Raw genomic sequence first — 19189 nt, forward strand, 5'->3', positions numbered from 1 at the left:
TTTAATTTAATTTACCAAATATAAATAATACCGCTTTTAAAAAATTATTTTTTAAAAATTAAATTTTATAAATTACTTTTAAAAAAATAAAAACCTTACTAAAATTAGCGTTGAACAAGCGGTTAATTTTTTTGGATATTGGATAAAAATTTGTGTAATCCTTTAATATTGGAAGTTATAATTTTTTACAAAATTCTGGGGGCTATAGAATTCGCAGAGTGCGTATTGTATTATTTTAATATTAAATTACAATACGTTACACAATCTGCGTATTATCTGCGTATTATCAGTACAATACGTATTCTGCGTATTGTGTTTGCCGAGAACAACACCCCTAATAAAACTCTATTTTGTACAACTCTATTTTTTGTAACATTAACGTAAAACTCTTTTCACTCAACCATATTAAAATAAAAAATCCTGAACAAGCAAGTGCTATTATTTTCTTGGGATGGGAAAGTTGGGGCCTTTGATCTCAGTGGCTCTGTTATTGTTTCTGTGGTGCTGCCATGCCGTTGTGGAAGGGCTGGGTGTGAATTGGGGAACGCAAGCAACGCACAAGTTGCCACCGGACACGGTGGTGCAGATGCTGAAGGACAATGGGATTCAGAAGGTGAAGCTGTTCGATGCAGAAGAATCAACAATGAGTGCTCTTGCTGGCACTGGAATCGAGGTCATGGTTGCCATACCTAACATCCAGCTTGCTGATATGAATGACAATGATAAAGCCAAACAGTGGGTTAAGAAGAGTGTTACAAAGTACAACTTCAATGGCGGTGTTAACATCAAGTGAGTTCTTTTGCTCTCTGGTTTCTATTGTTTAATACTATTTGTTTTTTAGTGTGAATTTTAGAACTTATTTGGATGCAGATATGGTTTAGATTTAGCATCATAGTATTAGTTGCCTAGGTTCCTTGTGCTCAATTTATCATTAACATGAGGTGACCTTTGAAGTTTGAACTATGAAGGGGGCAGCAATCCCGTTGTGTATCATAGTAAATTAATAATAATGATAAATAATAATAGTAATAACTATTTAAGAACGAATTTTAATTGGTTGATGAGTTTAGGGACAACGAAAAGTGGGTCAGGAATCTTTCAAAAGTGAAGCCAAAGTTCTCTTTTCTCCACGAGCCTCATATGTAATTACTTGGAAATACCCGCAGATTTGATTCTTTTTTTTTTTGGTAGTGCTGCTGCCTCCTCCAGTGCCTTTTTATGTGGCTGAAGAGAAGGTTATTTGCTAATTGCTAATTTGCTATACACCGAAAAGGAAGGGGAAAAAAAGAAAAAGAATAAAAGGGCATTTGTTATAATAAGAAATGAATCACTTTGCTTGCAGCTTGCAATATTTAAGGGAAGCAAATCGATAGCAGTGGCCCTTACCACGCACTTTCATATGCTTGCAGTTGAAGTTTCCAATAGTATAGGACAATATATTCTGTATATATGTGTATGTATGTTATGTATGTATGTATGGATGTAAAGGTATGTGTTTATGTATGTATTAATGTGTGTGAGGGGAAGTATATCAAGAAAGTGATTAAGACAAAGTACATCAAGACAAGAAGGATTCGAGTTATAACAAATAGGAGGACTATTAGAACTTGTTGGGCCATGTTTGTTGGTTCTACCTTCTCTGGATTTACAGATTTTTACCTTCCATGTCAGTTGATAAAAGAATTGGAGTTGAATATATTTCAAAAGGAGTTAGAAGTTTTATCTGTCCTTGTAGAGAATCAATCAATAAACCACCGTGGTAATATTTTTGGTTTGAGTTTCACGGTGAGTCTATTAAGCACTATGTCTTAATCCTTATTGCTTGGAGATCCTAAATTCTCTCAATAATGGTAACTTCATTTAATTGTGTATTTCCTGTTTTGTGTTAAATGATAATATTGCTGCAATTAAGGAAATTTTTTGGGCCTAATCTTATGTATTGAATCAATCTAGTTTTTTGCAGGTATGTAGCTGTTGGGAACGAGCCATTTTTGAAATCATACAATAATTCATTCTTGAATGTCACATTCCCTGCACTACAAAACATTCAAAATGCACTTAATGAAGCTGGTGTTGGAGATAAGATTAAGGCTACAGTGCCCTTAAATGCTGATGTTTATGAGTCTCCGGCTAACAATCCTGTTCCGTCTTCTGGAACATTCCGGGCTGATATCAATGACCTAATGACCCAGATAGTAGCATTCCTCAGCAAGAACGGTGCACCATTTACAGTGAACATTTACCCTTTCTTGAGTCTCTATGGGCATGACGATTTCCCTTTTGATTATGCCTTCTTTGATGGTGTCACCAACCCCATAAATGATAACGGGACTCCGTACACCAATGTCTTCGATGCGAATTTTGATACCCTTGTTGCCGCTCTCAGCAAAGCAGGGTACGGAGACCTGCCCATAATTGTTGGAGAAGTTGGATGGCCTACTGACGGCGACAAGAACGCCAACACGCGCAATGCTTTGAGGTTCTACAATGGACTCCTGCCAAGGCTTGCAGCCAACAAAGGGACACCCCGCCGCCCTGGATACATCGAAGTCTATCTGTTCGGGCTCCTTGATGAGAATGGAAAGAGCATTCAGCCAGGAAACTTCGAGCGTCACTGGGGGATTTTCGGGTATGATGGGCAGCCTAAGTTCCCGATGGACCTTTCCGGCCAGAATCAGAACAAGATGCTCATTGGTGCAAAAAATGTAAAGTACCTCGAACAAGAATGGTGCATGTTTAATCCTAATGCTAAAGATCTCAGCAAACTCGGGGAAAGTATCACTTATGCCTGCACCGATGGGGATTGCACTGCACTTGGCTATGGATCTTCATGCAACAATTTGGATGCTAATGGGAATGCTTCATATGCATTTAACATGTATTTTCAGATGCAAAATCAGAACCTTCAAGCCTGCAATTTTGGAGGTTTGGCGAAGCTTTCATTGACGAACATTTCAACCGATACCTGCAATTTTCCCATTCAGATAAAGTCTTCATCACCACCCTCTTTGATGGTTCCCTCTCTCTTGGCTTCTTTATTGGTTGCTTTACCGGTGGTTCTGTTTATGTAGTTTTGTTGTACATACATTAGGGTGTGATTCAACATGTGAGGAAAAAAATTGATGGTGAGAGAGATATCATACATAACATAACCAAATGATTTGATATTTTTCACATGATAACCAAAAGAATTCTGTAGATTGAGTTATAATATAGGAAACATTTCAGGTGCACCGGGAGTACCGGTGCACCAGTTGTTTTAACCGTTGATCTGAATTATAAAAAATATATATAATATATATTAATTGAAATCAACGGTTAAAACAATTGGTGCACCGATACTTCCCGGTGCACTTGAAATGTTTCCTATAATATAAAGCTTTGATTGTATACTTGTTCCTTGTATGAACAATGGTCATGCTCATTGATATACATCATTTATTTTTTGGGTGACCAATCACTTCATATTCCGATCAATATGAGAATGTAACAGCATACTGTCAGAGTACATCTGGTATAGCGTCAGCAGGCATCTGTCTCAGGCGAGACTTCAACTACGTTATCTTAATGATGAAAGACGTCATCTTAATGATGAAAGACTCAGCCTGCCACACACCCTCCTGTGGCTCCCATTGCGGTAGCAATTCTCGAAGTGCCTCCTCAACCATCTCCCACGTGTCACGACCGTAATAAGTTTGAAAATCACAGTTGTAACCTTCTACTGGTTCCCCATGCATCCATAAGCCAAGATGATAAGAAACATCCTGAAAAGGTGATGGTAGACTCAACCCATGGCATGTGAAACGTATGTCTCTAGACGTCATCCCTCGACAAAGGCCGATAGGAGTGAGGTGTCGAAGTAAAAGTCTTTAACTCGAGTTACGTGGGTGAAACCAGCCTCATCAAAAATAGGATTTGCCGACTCTATATTATTTTGACATTCTTCTCAATTTAAACCACGACTAATAATAATACCTTTTATGTAAAGCATCCCTAAATCTCTATCAACCATAAATTACCATTCATCTCAATCAAAATAAACTACAACAATTAGCCTAAATACAAAGATTTTTACATTAAATTTTAACCAATAACACCTATTATGTAAAACATCTCTAAAAATCTACCAAATAGATATTTATCTCATTTTATACTAATCTACAATATATAGCCTAAATCTAACAATTTCTACTTTAAATTTAAAAATATCCTTAATTTATATATTTATAAACATCTATTCCGTAATATATTAAAGTTAAAAACTAATAATTATTACCTAACCAACAAACAATTATAATTTAAACAAAAAAATTTACGTTATAACTTAGGGGAGTGGATTCTCTCCAGTGAAAAAAAAACTGGATGGTGTCAATTGTGATCTCTCACCCTTCATTACTCTCTCTCATATTTAATTTTGGCCCCACTTATAAAGTTAATGGTAAGAGATCACACTGCATTTTCCCACTTAGTCATAATTGTAGCCCGCGATATGCCTATCTTTATTTAAACAATTGATGTCGTTACTCCGAGTCATCACGCCAACACCTTCTTTATTCTCTTCTCTTTCTTTTTCTCTTTCTTTCCTTCTTTCTCTATAATCTCTTTCTATTCAACTTAGCAAAAAAAAATTGGCAAATAAATCGGGAAAACGCATAGGGCTGCCTGCGTTGTCGTATAATGGTCTTAGCGATTTTGCATGTAGCACCTGCGCTTTTATGCGATATCTGTTTCACTGCTATTGTGTTGGCAACGAATGCACCATAGATCTTTCCTCTATTGCACAGTTGTTGACCGCAAAATAGCTCTGGATTGCGAAATAAAGAAACAATGCCTAAAACGGTAAAAAAATTGAATTTTAAACAAAAGAATAAATATATTTTTTTATTTATTAAAAAAAAGTTAATAGTCAAATTCATTCTCAGAAAGATTATTCATTCTTTAAATTAGTTCTCAAATGATTTTTTTAGTCATTTTAGTTCTTGAAAGATAAAACATAAGTCAAATTCGTCATTCGTTAGTTAGATGATGACGTGTCATGTTAAGTACCACGTGGCATGATGACATAGTAGGTAAATGCCATGTGTCACTTGACATGTAAAAAAAGTTATTTATAATCAAAATAGTCCCTGGAACTCTAGACGTAAGTCATTTTTATCCCTAAAATTTTAAAAATTAATCAAATTAGTCCTTATATAAATTTCTTTTATTTTTTCTTCATAATATTAAATTTAAAATATTTTTTGATAGTACTAATTTTAATATTATTTTTAGACCTTAATAAACAAAATTCTCTTTATATAAAATAATAAAAATAATTAAATTATTATAAAATTATTTTGTCATTTGTATTTTAAAACTTCACATTTTCAAATTGTAATTTTTTTATAGTAAAATTTTTTTTATTTAAACGAATTTATTAAATTATTGTTGATTATATATTTAAAAATTTAATATTTTAAATCTCACTAAATAATATAGTAGTCATTTTAAAATTTAAATCTTTTAAATTTTTTAAAATTATAATTTTTATTATTGTTTAATTTATATGGTAGAACTCAATATTTGAAAAACTGATTTGTGGGATCACTTGTTGAATCTTAATATTTTAATATAGTTTTTTTTAAATAACTACTATATTTATTTAGTGAGATCTAAAAGATTAAAATATTTAAAACAACTTCTATATTTATTTAGTAAAATCCAAAATATTTGGTAAAATAACTACTATATTTAACTAGTTTTGATATTTTGGATTTCTCTAAATAAATATAGTATTTATTTTAAATATTTTAATCTTTTAGATCTCACTAAATAAATATAATAGTTATTTAAAAAAATCTATATTAGAATATAAAGATTCAACAAGTGATTCTATCAATTGGTTTTTTAATTATTGACTTCTACCATATAAAAATTAAACAATAATAGAAATTATAATTTTAAAAAATTTAAAAGATTTAAATTTTAAAATAACTACTATATTATTTAGTGAGATTTAAAATATTAAATTTTTAAATATATAATCAAGAATAATTTGATAAACTTGTTTATATAAAAAATTTCATTATAAAAAATTATAATTTTAAAAATATAAAATTTTAAAATACAAATGACAAAATAATTTTATAATAATTTAATTATTTTTATTATTTATGTAAAGAGAATTTTATTTATTAAGGTCTAAAAAATAATATTAAAATTAGTACTATAAAAAAATATTTTAAATTTAATATTATGAAGAAAACAAATTTACATAAGGACTAATTTCATTAATTTTTAAAATTTTAGGGATGAAAATGATTTACGTCTGGACTTTCAAGAACTATTTTGATTATAAATAATTTTTTTACATGTCAAGTGACACGTTAACGAATCATCTGGTGACACGTAGCAATAACATACCACGTCATCATGTCACATAGCACTTAACATGACACGTCATCACCTAACTAATGAAAGGACCAATTTGACTTACGTTTTATCTTTCAAGGACTAATATGGCTAAAAAAATTATTTGAAGACTAATTTAAAAAATGAGTAATCTTTTAGGGATAAATTTAACTATTAACCAAAAAAACAAAAAACAAGCAAAAGATGAATTTTCACTCTCCACTTTTCTATTAAAAATGCAAAATTCGTATTATATGTTATTTTTTAAAATTTATATAGCTATAATTTATTTGCAATACTAGGTATATATCCAACTATCAAATTATTATTAATGTAAAATACATGTTAAAATACAAATATTTATTAAACATAAATTAAAATACACATGTATTTATATACAAATATATAATAACTAATTTGGTAGATAATTTTTAGTGTGTATATAATAATATTTCTTTATGCTAGCCAGGTGTATAACTAAAATCAGTCATCGGCGTAAAACGAAATAAAAAATATTATGTGCATAGCGAGTGAGGAAGAAGCAATGAAAAAGGGCGAGGTGGTGACTAAACGGGAAAAAGTACTGGCAGCGTCGGTAACCACAGCCCCTACTCCAATGGTGGTATGTTTGGGCGACGAAGGAGTGGCTTATTGTGATAAGGGAGTGTTTTGGAAGGAGGTTGAGGGTGAAGTCACGTTAGGGTTATGTTTTGGAATCTTGGCTTAACCATATTCATTTTGATCCAATCTCTAATGCAACCCATAATTTTTAAATAATGTGCATGTCTTACAAGATTTTGGTATAAAAACTTACTTTAAGTGGACTCATGGAATTTAGTTTACACAATGGGATTTAGGTGGTAATTTTTATTTCAATTTTACTAGGTAACCAACTAAGATATCAGCATTTTTAAATTTCAAAAAATGCGCGTCGTCGCGTTCTATCCCCCTGAAGAAACATCCCAAAACTTAGGAAAGAAAGTAAGAAATATTCAGTAATTCACATAAGAAAAATCATCCATTTATTCAAAAAGAAACATCAATTTATTCGAAAAGAAATATTTAAAAAATTAGTTAAAGAAAAAAAAATAGAAACACACTGCAAAAGGGAATTGCAGTGGACGGCGGCGCTGCAATCGCGAGGGAGAAGGAGCTGTGGTGATCGACGACAGTGGGAATCATGAGAGGGAGAGAAATGAGTGGTCCTAGGCGCTGCAAATAGCAAAGGAGAGCGCTACGGTGGTCCTGAGCACGACAAATCGCGAGGGGAGAGAGTGTTGCAGCAATCGGCGGCACTACGAAGCGCAAAAGAGGGCACTACGATGGTCCTGGGCGTGGCAAATCGCGAGGGAGGGTGTTGCGATGGTTGTCGACGCTATGAATCGCGATGGAGGACATTGTGGTGGGAGAGGAAGACAACAAGATGAGTGGCGTGAGTAGGAGTGGGAGAGAAAGAAGGGGGTATGCGGTTGTTTTTTTCAATTTTCGGGTTAGGTTTAAGGGGTTTTTTTTTTTGTGTTATTGGGTCTTTTTGTTATGGCCCACATTGTAGTTGGCTGGTACCTTAAATTTTTTTTCTTTTTATTTTGGATAGTAGACTGAAAATAAGATAGAACATATTATTTTAGAATTACTTGATATTTTTATTAATTGTAATTAGAATTCATATTTCTCTACAACGTTGAGGACAAGGTTGTCATTAAGAAAAATACAATGTAATCAATAAAAATAGGTCAAGGTCCAATTAGAATAGTTTTACAAATAATTGAGAGTTAAGCCTCACTTTAGTTCTTGAGATTCGTAAGTTACACTGATTTAGTCACCGATATCTCAATTACTTTAATTTAGTCTCCCATATTCGAAAAAGTGCACCACATTGGTCCCTCGTTCATTTTCCGTCACCGGAGCAGTAATACAGTGAGTGACATGGCTTACTCCTCTCCTTCGCCACCGCCGCCACCTCCTCTTCCTCTCCGCAAACTTCTACCACTTTTTTCGCTCCCACTTCATCTTTTACACCCACTCCTCTCAAACTCAAACCTTCACAGCACCATCACCATCCATAACCACAACAACAGCACCAGCAACAACAACACATTCAAATCATAGCAGCTTTTCTCTTCCTTCTTCCGTCGCCTTTCCTTCCTCATCTCCCACCCATGGCCCGAGAGGTCTCGCTTCCTCTGCCACCTTATCTCTGCTATGTACCTCCATAGCCTGCCCCGTAATCTCAAAAACTTTGTGCTGCCCTGAGTTGATGCTCCAATTCAATGTTGAGGTTGTCAGCTGCTTTGTCTTTGCCATCGATAGACCTTGCGGTTCGTGTTTTCTTCCATTCCCAATCCAATTATTTTGTTTCGATCGTGTTGAATTGAATTGAACGATTATATGCTTAACAACTTATTCAGCAGCATCAAAAACAGATGCACATGCATGAAGACAATCCAAATCAGGATCTAGAAAGAGGAAAAATGAGTTTTCTGGTTTAGGTTATAAAGGGGAAAAAGAATTGAATTGGTGTAATTACATTAGCTGTTAGCAAGGAGTAAGCCACGTCACTCACGGTGTTACTATTTCGGTGATGAAAAATGGACATTGGACTAACGTGGTGCATATTTTTTAACTGGGGGACTAAATTAGAGCAATTGAGATTTTGGAGACTAAATCGGTGCAACTTGCGAATCTTAGGGACCAAAGTGAGGTTTAACTCAATAATTGATTTACGAATAAATGACCATTTGTATCCATAAAAGATGAAAACACTGACATATGTACCCATACTAAATCGAAACTAAACTTGTATCCACGCAAGATGCTCTCCGTGTGACAAAAGTACCCTATGTGGATACAAGTTTAGTTTCGATTTAGTGTGGGTACATATGTCAGCGTTTTCATCTTTTATGGGTACAAATAGTCATTTATTTATTGATTTACTATAAATAGATATAGTAAGAATGTAATGGGCAACAAATAATTTTAGTTATTGATTCTTTTTTTTTTTTACTTTAATTGGGATTTTCTCTACTCTCTTCTTTCTATTGGTCCTCAGTCGAAATTTTTTTTTTATTATTATCTCTGTATCTCTTAAATTTTTTTTACAGTAAATTTTTTATTTTTTAAATTAATTTACTGAGAGCTCAAATCCTATTAGCAGACATCAAAAATCAAAATAATTTTGTAACTAAATACTCGTCACATCTGTTTCGCTTGATTTTCGTAAATTTTGATGCAAGTGTCGATTTAAACTTGTATCAAGATCTCAATTCAAGGAACAAATACAATTCCTCTAAAAGAAAAAACTCGTCCCAGGATTTATTGAAGGTATCGAAATTACTTGTGAAGTATATGAAGTACTTGATATAAAGTAGAACAAATTGGTGAATACTTATAGAAATGAAATACAAATATAAAAGAGGAGTTAAATACATAAGAAAGAAAACTAAAGATAAAAGAAAATAAAAAGAATTAAAAAAAATCAGATAGTAAAATAAACTGACCAAAGAAAAAAAATTTATGACAAAAAACATAAACAAGCCAAGCTGTGTAATATTTTACACAAATCAGCCAAAGCAAAATCTGGTTCATCAATCAACCAAACCACGTTTACATGTAGTTCGAAGCAGGTAAGTTTGAACTCAATTAACATATAATTTGAATCATGTAGATTCGAATTATACACTGACACACAAACCAACATAATTCGAATTCACCTTATTCGAATTACACACTAACAGTAATTTGAATCAAGTTGATTCGAACTACTCCCAATGACGCAATTTCATGTAATTCGAAATGGGTTAATTCGAATTACACAAAGAATAGTTCAAATTAGGCTAGTTCGAATTATAAAGGACCAGAGGTGTATATATATGGTGTGAACGTGAGTTGATCTCATTAAAGAGGGAAAATGGCTAGTGAGGAAGAGTTTTGTAGTGTTGGTTCACCACAGAGGATCGATTAAGAGGAAAACACGTTCCGGTGTGAAGTTCACTGATAAGGATCCTCTAAGTATTTTCATGAGGCCTACGACGAGGTATGATGACCTTGTTAACTCTGTACTGCTGAAACTTGGTCTGGAAGGTGTGAAACGGGTTAAGAAGTTTTTCTATCACATTCCAATCATGGTGCTCCAAGAAACCGTGAAGTATGATTGTTTCACGATCGGGAGTGATGAGGACTTGCAGGTCATGTTTCATTGTCGCCGGCAGTTTTCCGAAGTGAGGACACCAGAGCTGTTGGCAAAGTTGGTTGATGTGGTACCCAGCTCGGGGGGTTCGAACAGGAATACCCCCACTTTAGGCACGGTAGTCAGTTCTAGCTCCAGACCTGCCGGTGCATCTTCATCCGTCCCTGTGTACGAGCCACCCGTCCAGCCTGTCGCCTCCCTTTTGTTCGCTGTTGATCTCAACGGCAGTGTAGGCGGCGAGGTTGGAATAGGGGATTTTGTGCCGACCTCTTTACAGTGTGCCGAACTGCGGTAAGACCCTATCTATCTGATGCCACTCTATCACGGCAAAATATATCAGTGACGTCACAGACCGCCATAACGTCGTATGACGAGGCTCCAATACCTCCGGATGCACAACCTGAAGGACGTCGGGGGAGCTATAGGGCATCCAGATAAACTGCAAAAAGATTTCAACATTATCAGGCCAAATCATGATCCGAAGTCCTAAAGCTTAGTTAACTAAACATTGGCGGTTATTATACTCACATCCCTGACCTGTAACATGTCTATCCGCAGCCTCCACATCTGCACTCTAGGTCCCTTCTCACTACCGGAAGGGTTGTGACCTGACCACCTGCATCTCACATCAGTGTTATAGCGTGTTAAAAGTGTGACAAAATAGTACAAGATTATAAGCTAACATGGAATTAAATAATTTAACTTGAAATAGAAAACTCTGAGAATGGTACCTCGAGGCCAACGGCCAGCTGAACGTATCATACCCAACAGGCCTAAACCCAGGAAAGCGCCAAAAGATCTAAGACTGAAGTAACTGTAACGGGCCAGCTAACTTCACCACATGTCTGTTGGCCACTCGGCACATGCACCGGTACAACCATGCTAGTGCTGCCGACCCCCAGCTGTAGCCACCCATCTCCTCAAGCCTAGCCACGTACGGTAGCCATCTGATGTGAATACGGTTGCCGGACTTGTCGACAAACAGCTGAGTGCCCAACAACATCATGATATAGGCACGAGCAAAGCGCCGCACAGTCTCCTCATCGGCTCCCACGGGGCACTCTCCAAAAGTCTCCTGGAACCAGGTGCAGTTTACTGCGAACTTCTGAACTTGGTTCGCAGGAGGAATCTCTCCAAGCAACTCCTGGAACCACACCCAAGCTGGACGGCCACCCTGGATGTATATCTGGAAATCTATCAGGCATCCACTAACATAACGTCCGTCCACTGGCAACCCCAACTGATACGCTACGTCCTGAAGTGTGATCGTGCACTCTCCGAACGACATGTGGAAGGTGTGCGTTTCCGGATGCCACCGCTCGACGAAGGCACTGACAAGGGGCTCATCTAATCGGAACCATCTATCATTCAGTCTCGCAAGATGGTATAATCCGGCCATCTGCAAGTACGGAACGTACCTCTCATCGAGTCGCATGCCCTGCTGCCGCCGCATGCTCGAGATGCATCGCTGGGGCTGCGCATTACATGAACCGCATAATTAGAACCACTTAGAAAACCACTAACAAAAAACAACTAACATCATAAACCACTTATGGAAACCACTAACATAAACCACATACAAAACCAATATAATAAACCACTAGCAAAACCGCATGCATAAACCGCTAACATAAACCACTAACATAAACCACATGCAATTCCACTTACGAAAACCACATGCAAAACCACTAACATAAACCGCATGCAAAACAACTAAATAAACCACCTCCAACACCAACCACATAAACCGCTAATATAAACCATCAACAAAACCGCATACAAAACCACTAAAATCAACCGCATGTAATACCACTAACAAAAACCACTAACATAAACCGCTAACAAAACCGCATGCAAAACCTCTAAAATAAACCACTTGCAATACCACTAGCATAAACCAGTAACATAAACCGCCAACAAAACCGCATGCAAAACCACTAATTCAGATAAACCACTGGCACAAATTTTTCCATCTACTAACCTCGTCGTTGATGACCCCGGCTATATGAGCAACTCCATCCACATGATATAGCCTTTCCGGATCGTCCCCCATCGGCTGAATATTCTGATCGAGTATTTGTCGGAGCAAATCTGGGTCGTTTTCTCTGGGATTTGGTGGGGTATGAGAATGGAAAAGTGATTCGAATGAGGTGGGTTCGAACTCCTTATATAGCCGAATCCAGTGTAATTCGAATCAACCCCATTCGAATTACTATTAGAGGCAAATTGTGTGTAATTAGAATCAACTAGATTCGAACTACTTGAGGAGTAGTGCACAAGTGTAATTCGAAGCAACCTAGTTCGAATTATGCTTTTTTATAATTCGAATCGAGTAGATTCGAATTAGTGTGTGCGTGTGTTTGAGCATAATTCGAAGTGACTTGATTCGAATTATGTACAAATGTAGTTCGAATTTACCTGTTTCGAATTACATAGAAATCTTGTTTGGTTGATTCATGAAGCTATTTTCAGATTGGCTGATTTGTGTAATACTTTGCTCCCTTTGGCTTAATTGGATTTTTTGCCCAAAAATTTATATTGACTTCACATACTCACATGCACGTGTATTTTATGATTTTTTTTACGTTAGTATGACTGAGAATTTATAGAATTATAGTGTAATTTTAAAGTATTTAAATAGAAGTTTCTAATTCTTCTATTCATAGGTAAAGACATTAAATTTTCGAATGCTTTCTCTTACCCAAGAATCTAGTTTCTCTTTTTTTTAGAATCCCATAATTCAAGATCTTGTCTTAATTATGAAGGATCTTTTTCTTCAAGCTGAAAATCCCAGGTCTTCTCCCTTATCTTGGTCAATGGTCATCAAATTTTTACCTCCACATTCTTTATTTACCATGTGTCATCGAATTATCCCACGCATTATTAACAAAATTCGACCGAGACGGTCTCGACTCATATCATGTATGATGTATTCGACATTTTGCTTCATTAGGGTCGAATTGCACAATTTGTGGAAATTTTGTACTAACATCTATATAGCTGTGGATATTCTTGAAAACTCAAAAGGAAAAAAATACGGTGCAATGGAAGTGTTGAAAAGAAGTTGTCGTGGTACTCATTGTAGACTACTACTGGTTCAATGTTCATTTTGGCAGCATATATAAGGCACGCTGACAACCATCGTTTTCCCTTTAGCTTTCCTACCTCGACCACTCCAAAGCACGAGAAAGAAAACAAGAATAAATTCTTGGACGGCCTCTCTTTCCATAACGCTGCACAACAAAATTCACAAATCACAGCCTCGTTTTATCCAATGCAATGCTCATTATAATACAACTTCGTAAACCAATGCTCCCTCACACCTTAAATTTCATATTCTTCATCCTATCTTCCTTGCTTCTTTCACCGCTTTTTCCTCTCAACTTATATTATTTCCTTATTACAGATATATACGTGTTCCATTTTCCAATCAACTCTCTTACTACATTTTCTTTCTCTTCTATATATGTTCTCTGCAATTCTAACTTAACTATTTCATTTTTAATATAGTACTTGTACGTATTTGGAAAATCATGGTGGGTGAGATTGATACTAAACCAATTGAACCGGTCCAGAATGCGATATCCTTGTTTGGAGATAATAAAGCTGATCCGAATAAATCTCAATCTGCAAGGATTCATAAGGTAAGCATCGCACTCTCTCCCACAACAACTAACCTCGTTAATTTATATAAAAACTATGTTTGAAAAATAATATAAAAAATCAGTTCAAATAATTCAACATTATTTTATTTTGTATTTCTTAATTAATGCTTATCTTATTTTATATTTTCTTTGTTATTCCTAGAATAATTGAATAATATAATCTTAGTTATAGGCATGTTGCCATATATATCATGGTTCATTTTCGTTTCCTCGGTTCCTGTATATCACACACTTATCATTATGAGTTATGACTTATGACCTTCCTTTATTCGTATCTCTGATGCATATTTGATCCTCTAGTGATCAAAATTTTGAATATTGTATTTTAGAAAAAAAAATAAAAGTTTTATAAGAATTATGTTATTTGTATTTACTTTTAGAGTATATACTCCCTAAAAAATTTTATATTGATTTTTTTTGTTTTTTTTAAAAAAATATTACGTTAAAATTCTTGAACTTTATAAAAATAAGATATATAAATTTTTTTTATCACACTTTTAAAAATTTATTTGTCCAAAAAAATAACAAATCTAATTAAAATAGAGACATATATATTTTTTAAATTCAATAAAATAAAATTTTAAATTACACAGATTTAACATTTAAAATTTTCTTACATTATCGTCCTCTTCCATATTTATTAAATGATGTATATTATGTTTTTAAAACATAACCAGCTACAAGTGGAGTGGCAACTATTTATGGAAGAAGACAAAGTGACCATAAAACCCCGTAGACTTTACTTAGATTTAGCATAATATTTTTTGAGAGGGACAATTAGATCTTCGAAAATTTTGACATTAAATTAATTAATTTTAAAAAAAGTATTAATTAAGATTTTTATAATAATAAATAATGGATATGTATGTTTTTTTGTTAATGGATAGTGTAATACAAAATGGTGTTATTTATCAGTTCGTGTATTTCGTTATCTATAGTAGTACATGTTTCGTTACTGCTATATGAGCATAAAAATGATATAATTTTATACAATGAAACATTCATTATTTTTCGTATAATATTTATTAACTACTTTCTATTTATTACAAATTCTACCAAAATATATATTGTTTCACTCAAAAAATTATTATCTACAAAATAATATTTTATACATAGACACATCACAATAGTTAATAGGATATATAAATATTATTGTTAAGTTTAATTAATAGAAAGATATAACATAACTATTCCAAAGAGCTATAACTCAAATGGTAGTCTCCTCGTACTCACTTAAAAACTCCGGATAACATGACCATTATTAGTTCAAAGTCAAAATTTTAATAACTTGTGAAAAAGAGATTGAAGACTTGAGAAAAGAATTGGCCAACTTGAAGGTTCAATTGGAAGCAAAACATGCTGCACACATGCAAGCGCTTCTCAAGCTTGAACACAATCAAAAGAAGATTCATGAACTTTCCACACTCTTGAAGAAATGCGATCTCGAAAGAAAAAAGAACATGAATGATGATCCTACTACCAAACATGAGACTGAGACTGAATCATCCAAGATGAAGGAGATGGCAGAGCTCAGCTCGTTGGAAGCCGCGAAACTTCGCGACCAGCTTTCGCATGTTTTATCGGAGTTGAAGGCCACACAGAGAGAGCTTCTTAACAAAGAAACAGAACTTGTTGCCGCTAGAGACTTTAAATTGAAAGCGATTGCGGATGCGGAAGAGATGAGAAACGCATTGGAGATCGAGAAGGAACAGAAAGAAGAGATAATGAAACAAGTGAAGGAACTTAGCGAAGTGATTCATAGTTCGAAACTTGATGATGCAATTGAAGCAGAGAGAGAGAATTTTGCTGCAGTGTTGTCTGAGAAGGACGAAAGAATTGCGTTAGCAGAACAAGAATTGGAAGATATGAGAAATCAAATAGAACAAAACGAGAGAAAGATCATGGATCAATCGACACAAATCGGAATAATGGAGATATATATGAATCAGTTAAAAGAAGAGGCTATTAGTGCAAAGGAAGAAATAAACGGTTTGAATAACGCAATAGAATCGGTAACCGGCGAATTACAGAAGGCGAAAATTGAACTGAACATGTATAAGGAGAGAGACATCGAATCGCAGGTGGAGATCGCATTACTGAAATCGCAGTTTCAGGAGCACAGATTGGCTTACATTCACCAAGAACATGAAAATCAAGATTGGCAGGGCGAATTGAATATGATAACAAGGATCGGATCTGGATCTGAAGAAGTGAGAATGAACATGGAGAACAAGAATGGTGAAATCGCAGTGGTGGCTGCGGGTGCAGAATTGCCGTGTGAGTTAGCATCAATGAAGAAAGAGCTGAGAATGGCGGCGGCGAAGATGGCGGAGCTGAGGGGGCGAGCAGAACAGGCTCTAAGCAGGGCAGAAGTTGCTGAGAAGGCGAAAGCAGCATTGGAAGATAAAATAGCGAGGCATAGGGAACACAGGCAGAGAAGAAAAGCTGCTTTAACCGCACTCAAAGAAGAATCAAACCCTAAACAGTTTAGTCCTTCTTCACCTGATTCAACACTTACCCTGCAACAGCCATTGGGTAAGGTTCTCAATTTGAAGGTGTAAAAGGTCACTTCACTCCTATTTTGAATGTAGTTATTGTTTTGCTGTTACTCACTTATTACTTGTTTTTGGTCATTTTCAATTTCATCTGTTTTGTATCTTATTAATTTATTATTATAAATAATTCCTCCTATTTTGATGAAATAATACGGTTGAACATGTGAATATGAAACGTGAAAAAATTTTAGCGTTTGCTAAAGTTTATTTATTTATTTTGAATTAAAAAAATGAATTAAATTTAACCGAACATTACAACTACTCAAAAATACTATTTTAATAGTAAAATTTGCTAATTATTTTTTATATAATGAATGAAGATGTGTAATACACTGATATGAGTTTAAATTAATGTATTCCACAAGCATGATGCATAACACAAACTGTGAGAACCATTTGTATAACAAAAGAAATCATAATTTACAATTTTATAAAATATAATTTTTTAAACTAAAAAATTGAAATCATGACTCAATTATCTTTTGTCCTATTTTTTTTGTGACTGAAATAAACTAAATAAAAAAAATAAAACAAACAAAATAAGGAACTGTTTAAATAGAGGGACAGTCCCGTTTAAGACTACTCTTAAACTCCTCCCAAGGTGAAAGAAGCTCCACATGTGAAAGTTGTCATCGCCATCTTTACCATAGTATCTGCCACCGTATTTGCATCTCTCATAATCAAACTAAAGTCAACACACGCCAATTCCAATGCATGATATCTCTTATTTTGAGTACCAATGAATCAATAAACCCAAAACCATCTTGAGTAACAAGATTAAATGCTTCCACACAATCCGTCTCACAAATAACATCTCGTTGACCCACATCCCAAGCTAAGAGATATCCTCTCCAAATGGCAAACAATTCTCCTTGAAGAATACTATTACTATCAATCATTTCCAAACACCCCCTTTGCCAACTCTCATTACAATCTCTAATAACACAAGCAAAACCAACACTATCACCCGAACCAAAATAACTAACATCACAATTAATCTTAAAAGTACCAATGGATGGGGGATTCCAAAAACCATTTAGAGTAGAGGGAAGAGACGTTGTAATTCAAAAATATTCCTAAGCTCCTTTTCTGAAGTTAATGCCAGACAAATCACTTTTTTCGGAGGCCAAGTTTCATGAGGATTAAAGATGTCATTATTCCTTGCTCTCCATATCCACCAAAGTCCCGAAAAAAACTTGAACGGATGCTCTCTGCTATGATACAAGAACCAGTTCTTCAAATCCAAAGGATGACAAGAAATATCCAACCTATGCCAAACAAGCTGAGCTTTTGGACAATCCCGAATACAATGTAAAACCAATTTCTGGCTAGAAAGACATCTTGGACACCTATCCGATGACGACATCCCTCTTCTAAAGCGAAAACTTGCAGTAGGAAGAGCCTCCTTAAGACACAACCAAGCCAAAAACTTATGCTTTTCCAGAACAAGCTGACGCCAAAGCCAAAGCCAATTCTCCTGCTCCTCCCAACCAAATAGCTACTTACACAACCACAAGTAACCATTGCGTGAGTCATAGACTTTGGCAGCAGACCCACACCAATACCAACCCACTTCCAGACCTGCTTGTTCATCTGGATTGTAAGAGAGAATATTACCTTTCAGATTTTGAGATAAAGGAGAATAAAGAGTATCCAAATGCCACCTACCAACCGAGCAAATATCCTGTATCCAGAGACTTGAATCAGAAATGTGAACATAATCCATCTCATTAGATAACCGTCCTTCTCTCCTCCAGCTAGAAAACCAAAAATTCTGGTTCAAATCTCCAATACACCAAGCAAACCCATCCTTTAACACTTCCCAAGCCTTGCAAAGACACCTCCAAATGGGAGAGTCCTTGTTCTTAGGATAACTAAAACAGTCATATATAGATGATCGGTATTTGGCATCCAACAATTGGACCCATAGCTTGTTTGGCTGCTGGAAAAAAGTCCAAACTAGCTTCCCAAAAAGAGCAATATTTACACAATAAGGATCTGTAATCCCCAAACCTCCATATTTTTTTGGAGTAACCATTACCTTCCAACTAACAAGATTCAATCCTCTTCCATCAACTTGTCCTTTCCAAAGAAAATTCCTCATCATAGACTCCAATTTACTAATGATTCCTTTAGGAAAAATAGAGACCTGCATCTGGTACGTGGGAATAGCGGCTACAACAGAATTAACCAAGCAGAGTCTACTAGCCCGATTGAGTAAATTCCCTTTCCAGCTTGCTAGCCTACTCCGAATCTTATCCAGGACACCATTGAAAGCTGAACGAGTCACCCTAGAATGGCTAAGGGTAACTCCAAGATACCTGCCCAAGTCCTGGACAAATCTGATAGAGGATACCCCAGTGAAAACCTCTTTCCTTGTTGCAGAGACATTC

General features: G+C 35.1%; 1 protein-coding gene across 2 annotated transcripts; it reads left to right on the top strand.

The window, feature by feature from the left end:
• Positions 1–369: 369 nt before the first annotated feature.
• LOC112722545 (glucan endo-1,3-beta-glucosidase 8) lies at positions 370–3198 on the top strand. 2 transcript variants are annotated; one of them, XM_025773610.3, is made up of 2 exons: positions 370–789; positions 1954–3198. In XM_025773610.3, exons 1-2 carry the CDS (start codon positions 714–716, stop codon positions 3069–3071), a joined length of 1194 nt encoding a protein of 397 aa, XP_025629395.1. In that variant the 5' UTR covers positions 370–713; the 3' UTR covers positions 3072–3198. The 2 variants fall into 2 exon arrangements, with proteins under 2 accessions (XP_025629395.1, XP_025629394.1); XM_025773609.3 differs by having other exon boundaries at positions 379–789; positions 1964–3198.
• The last annotated feature ends 15991 nt before the right edge of the window (positions 3199–19189 follow it).

The sequence above is a fragment of the Arachis hypogaea genome, chromosome 11 (genome assembly GCF_003086295.3).
Source record: "Arachis hypogaea cultivar Tifrunner chromosome 11, arahy.Tifrunner.gnm2.J5K5, whole genome shotgun sequence".
NCBI lineage: Eukaryota > Viridiplantae > Streptophyta > Magnoliopsida > Fabales > Fabaceae > Arachis > Arachis hypogaea.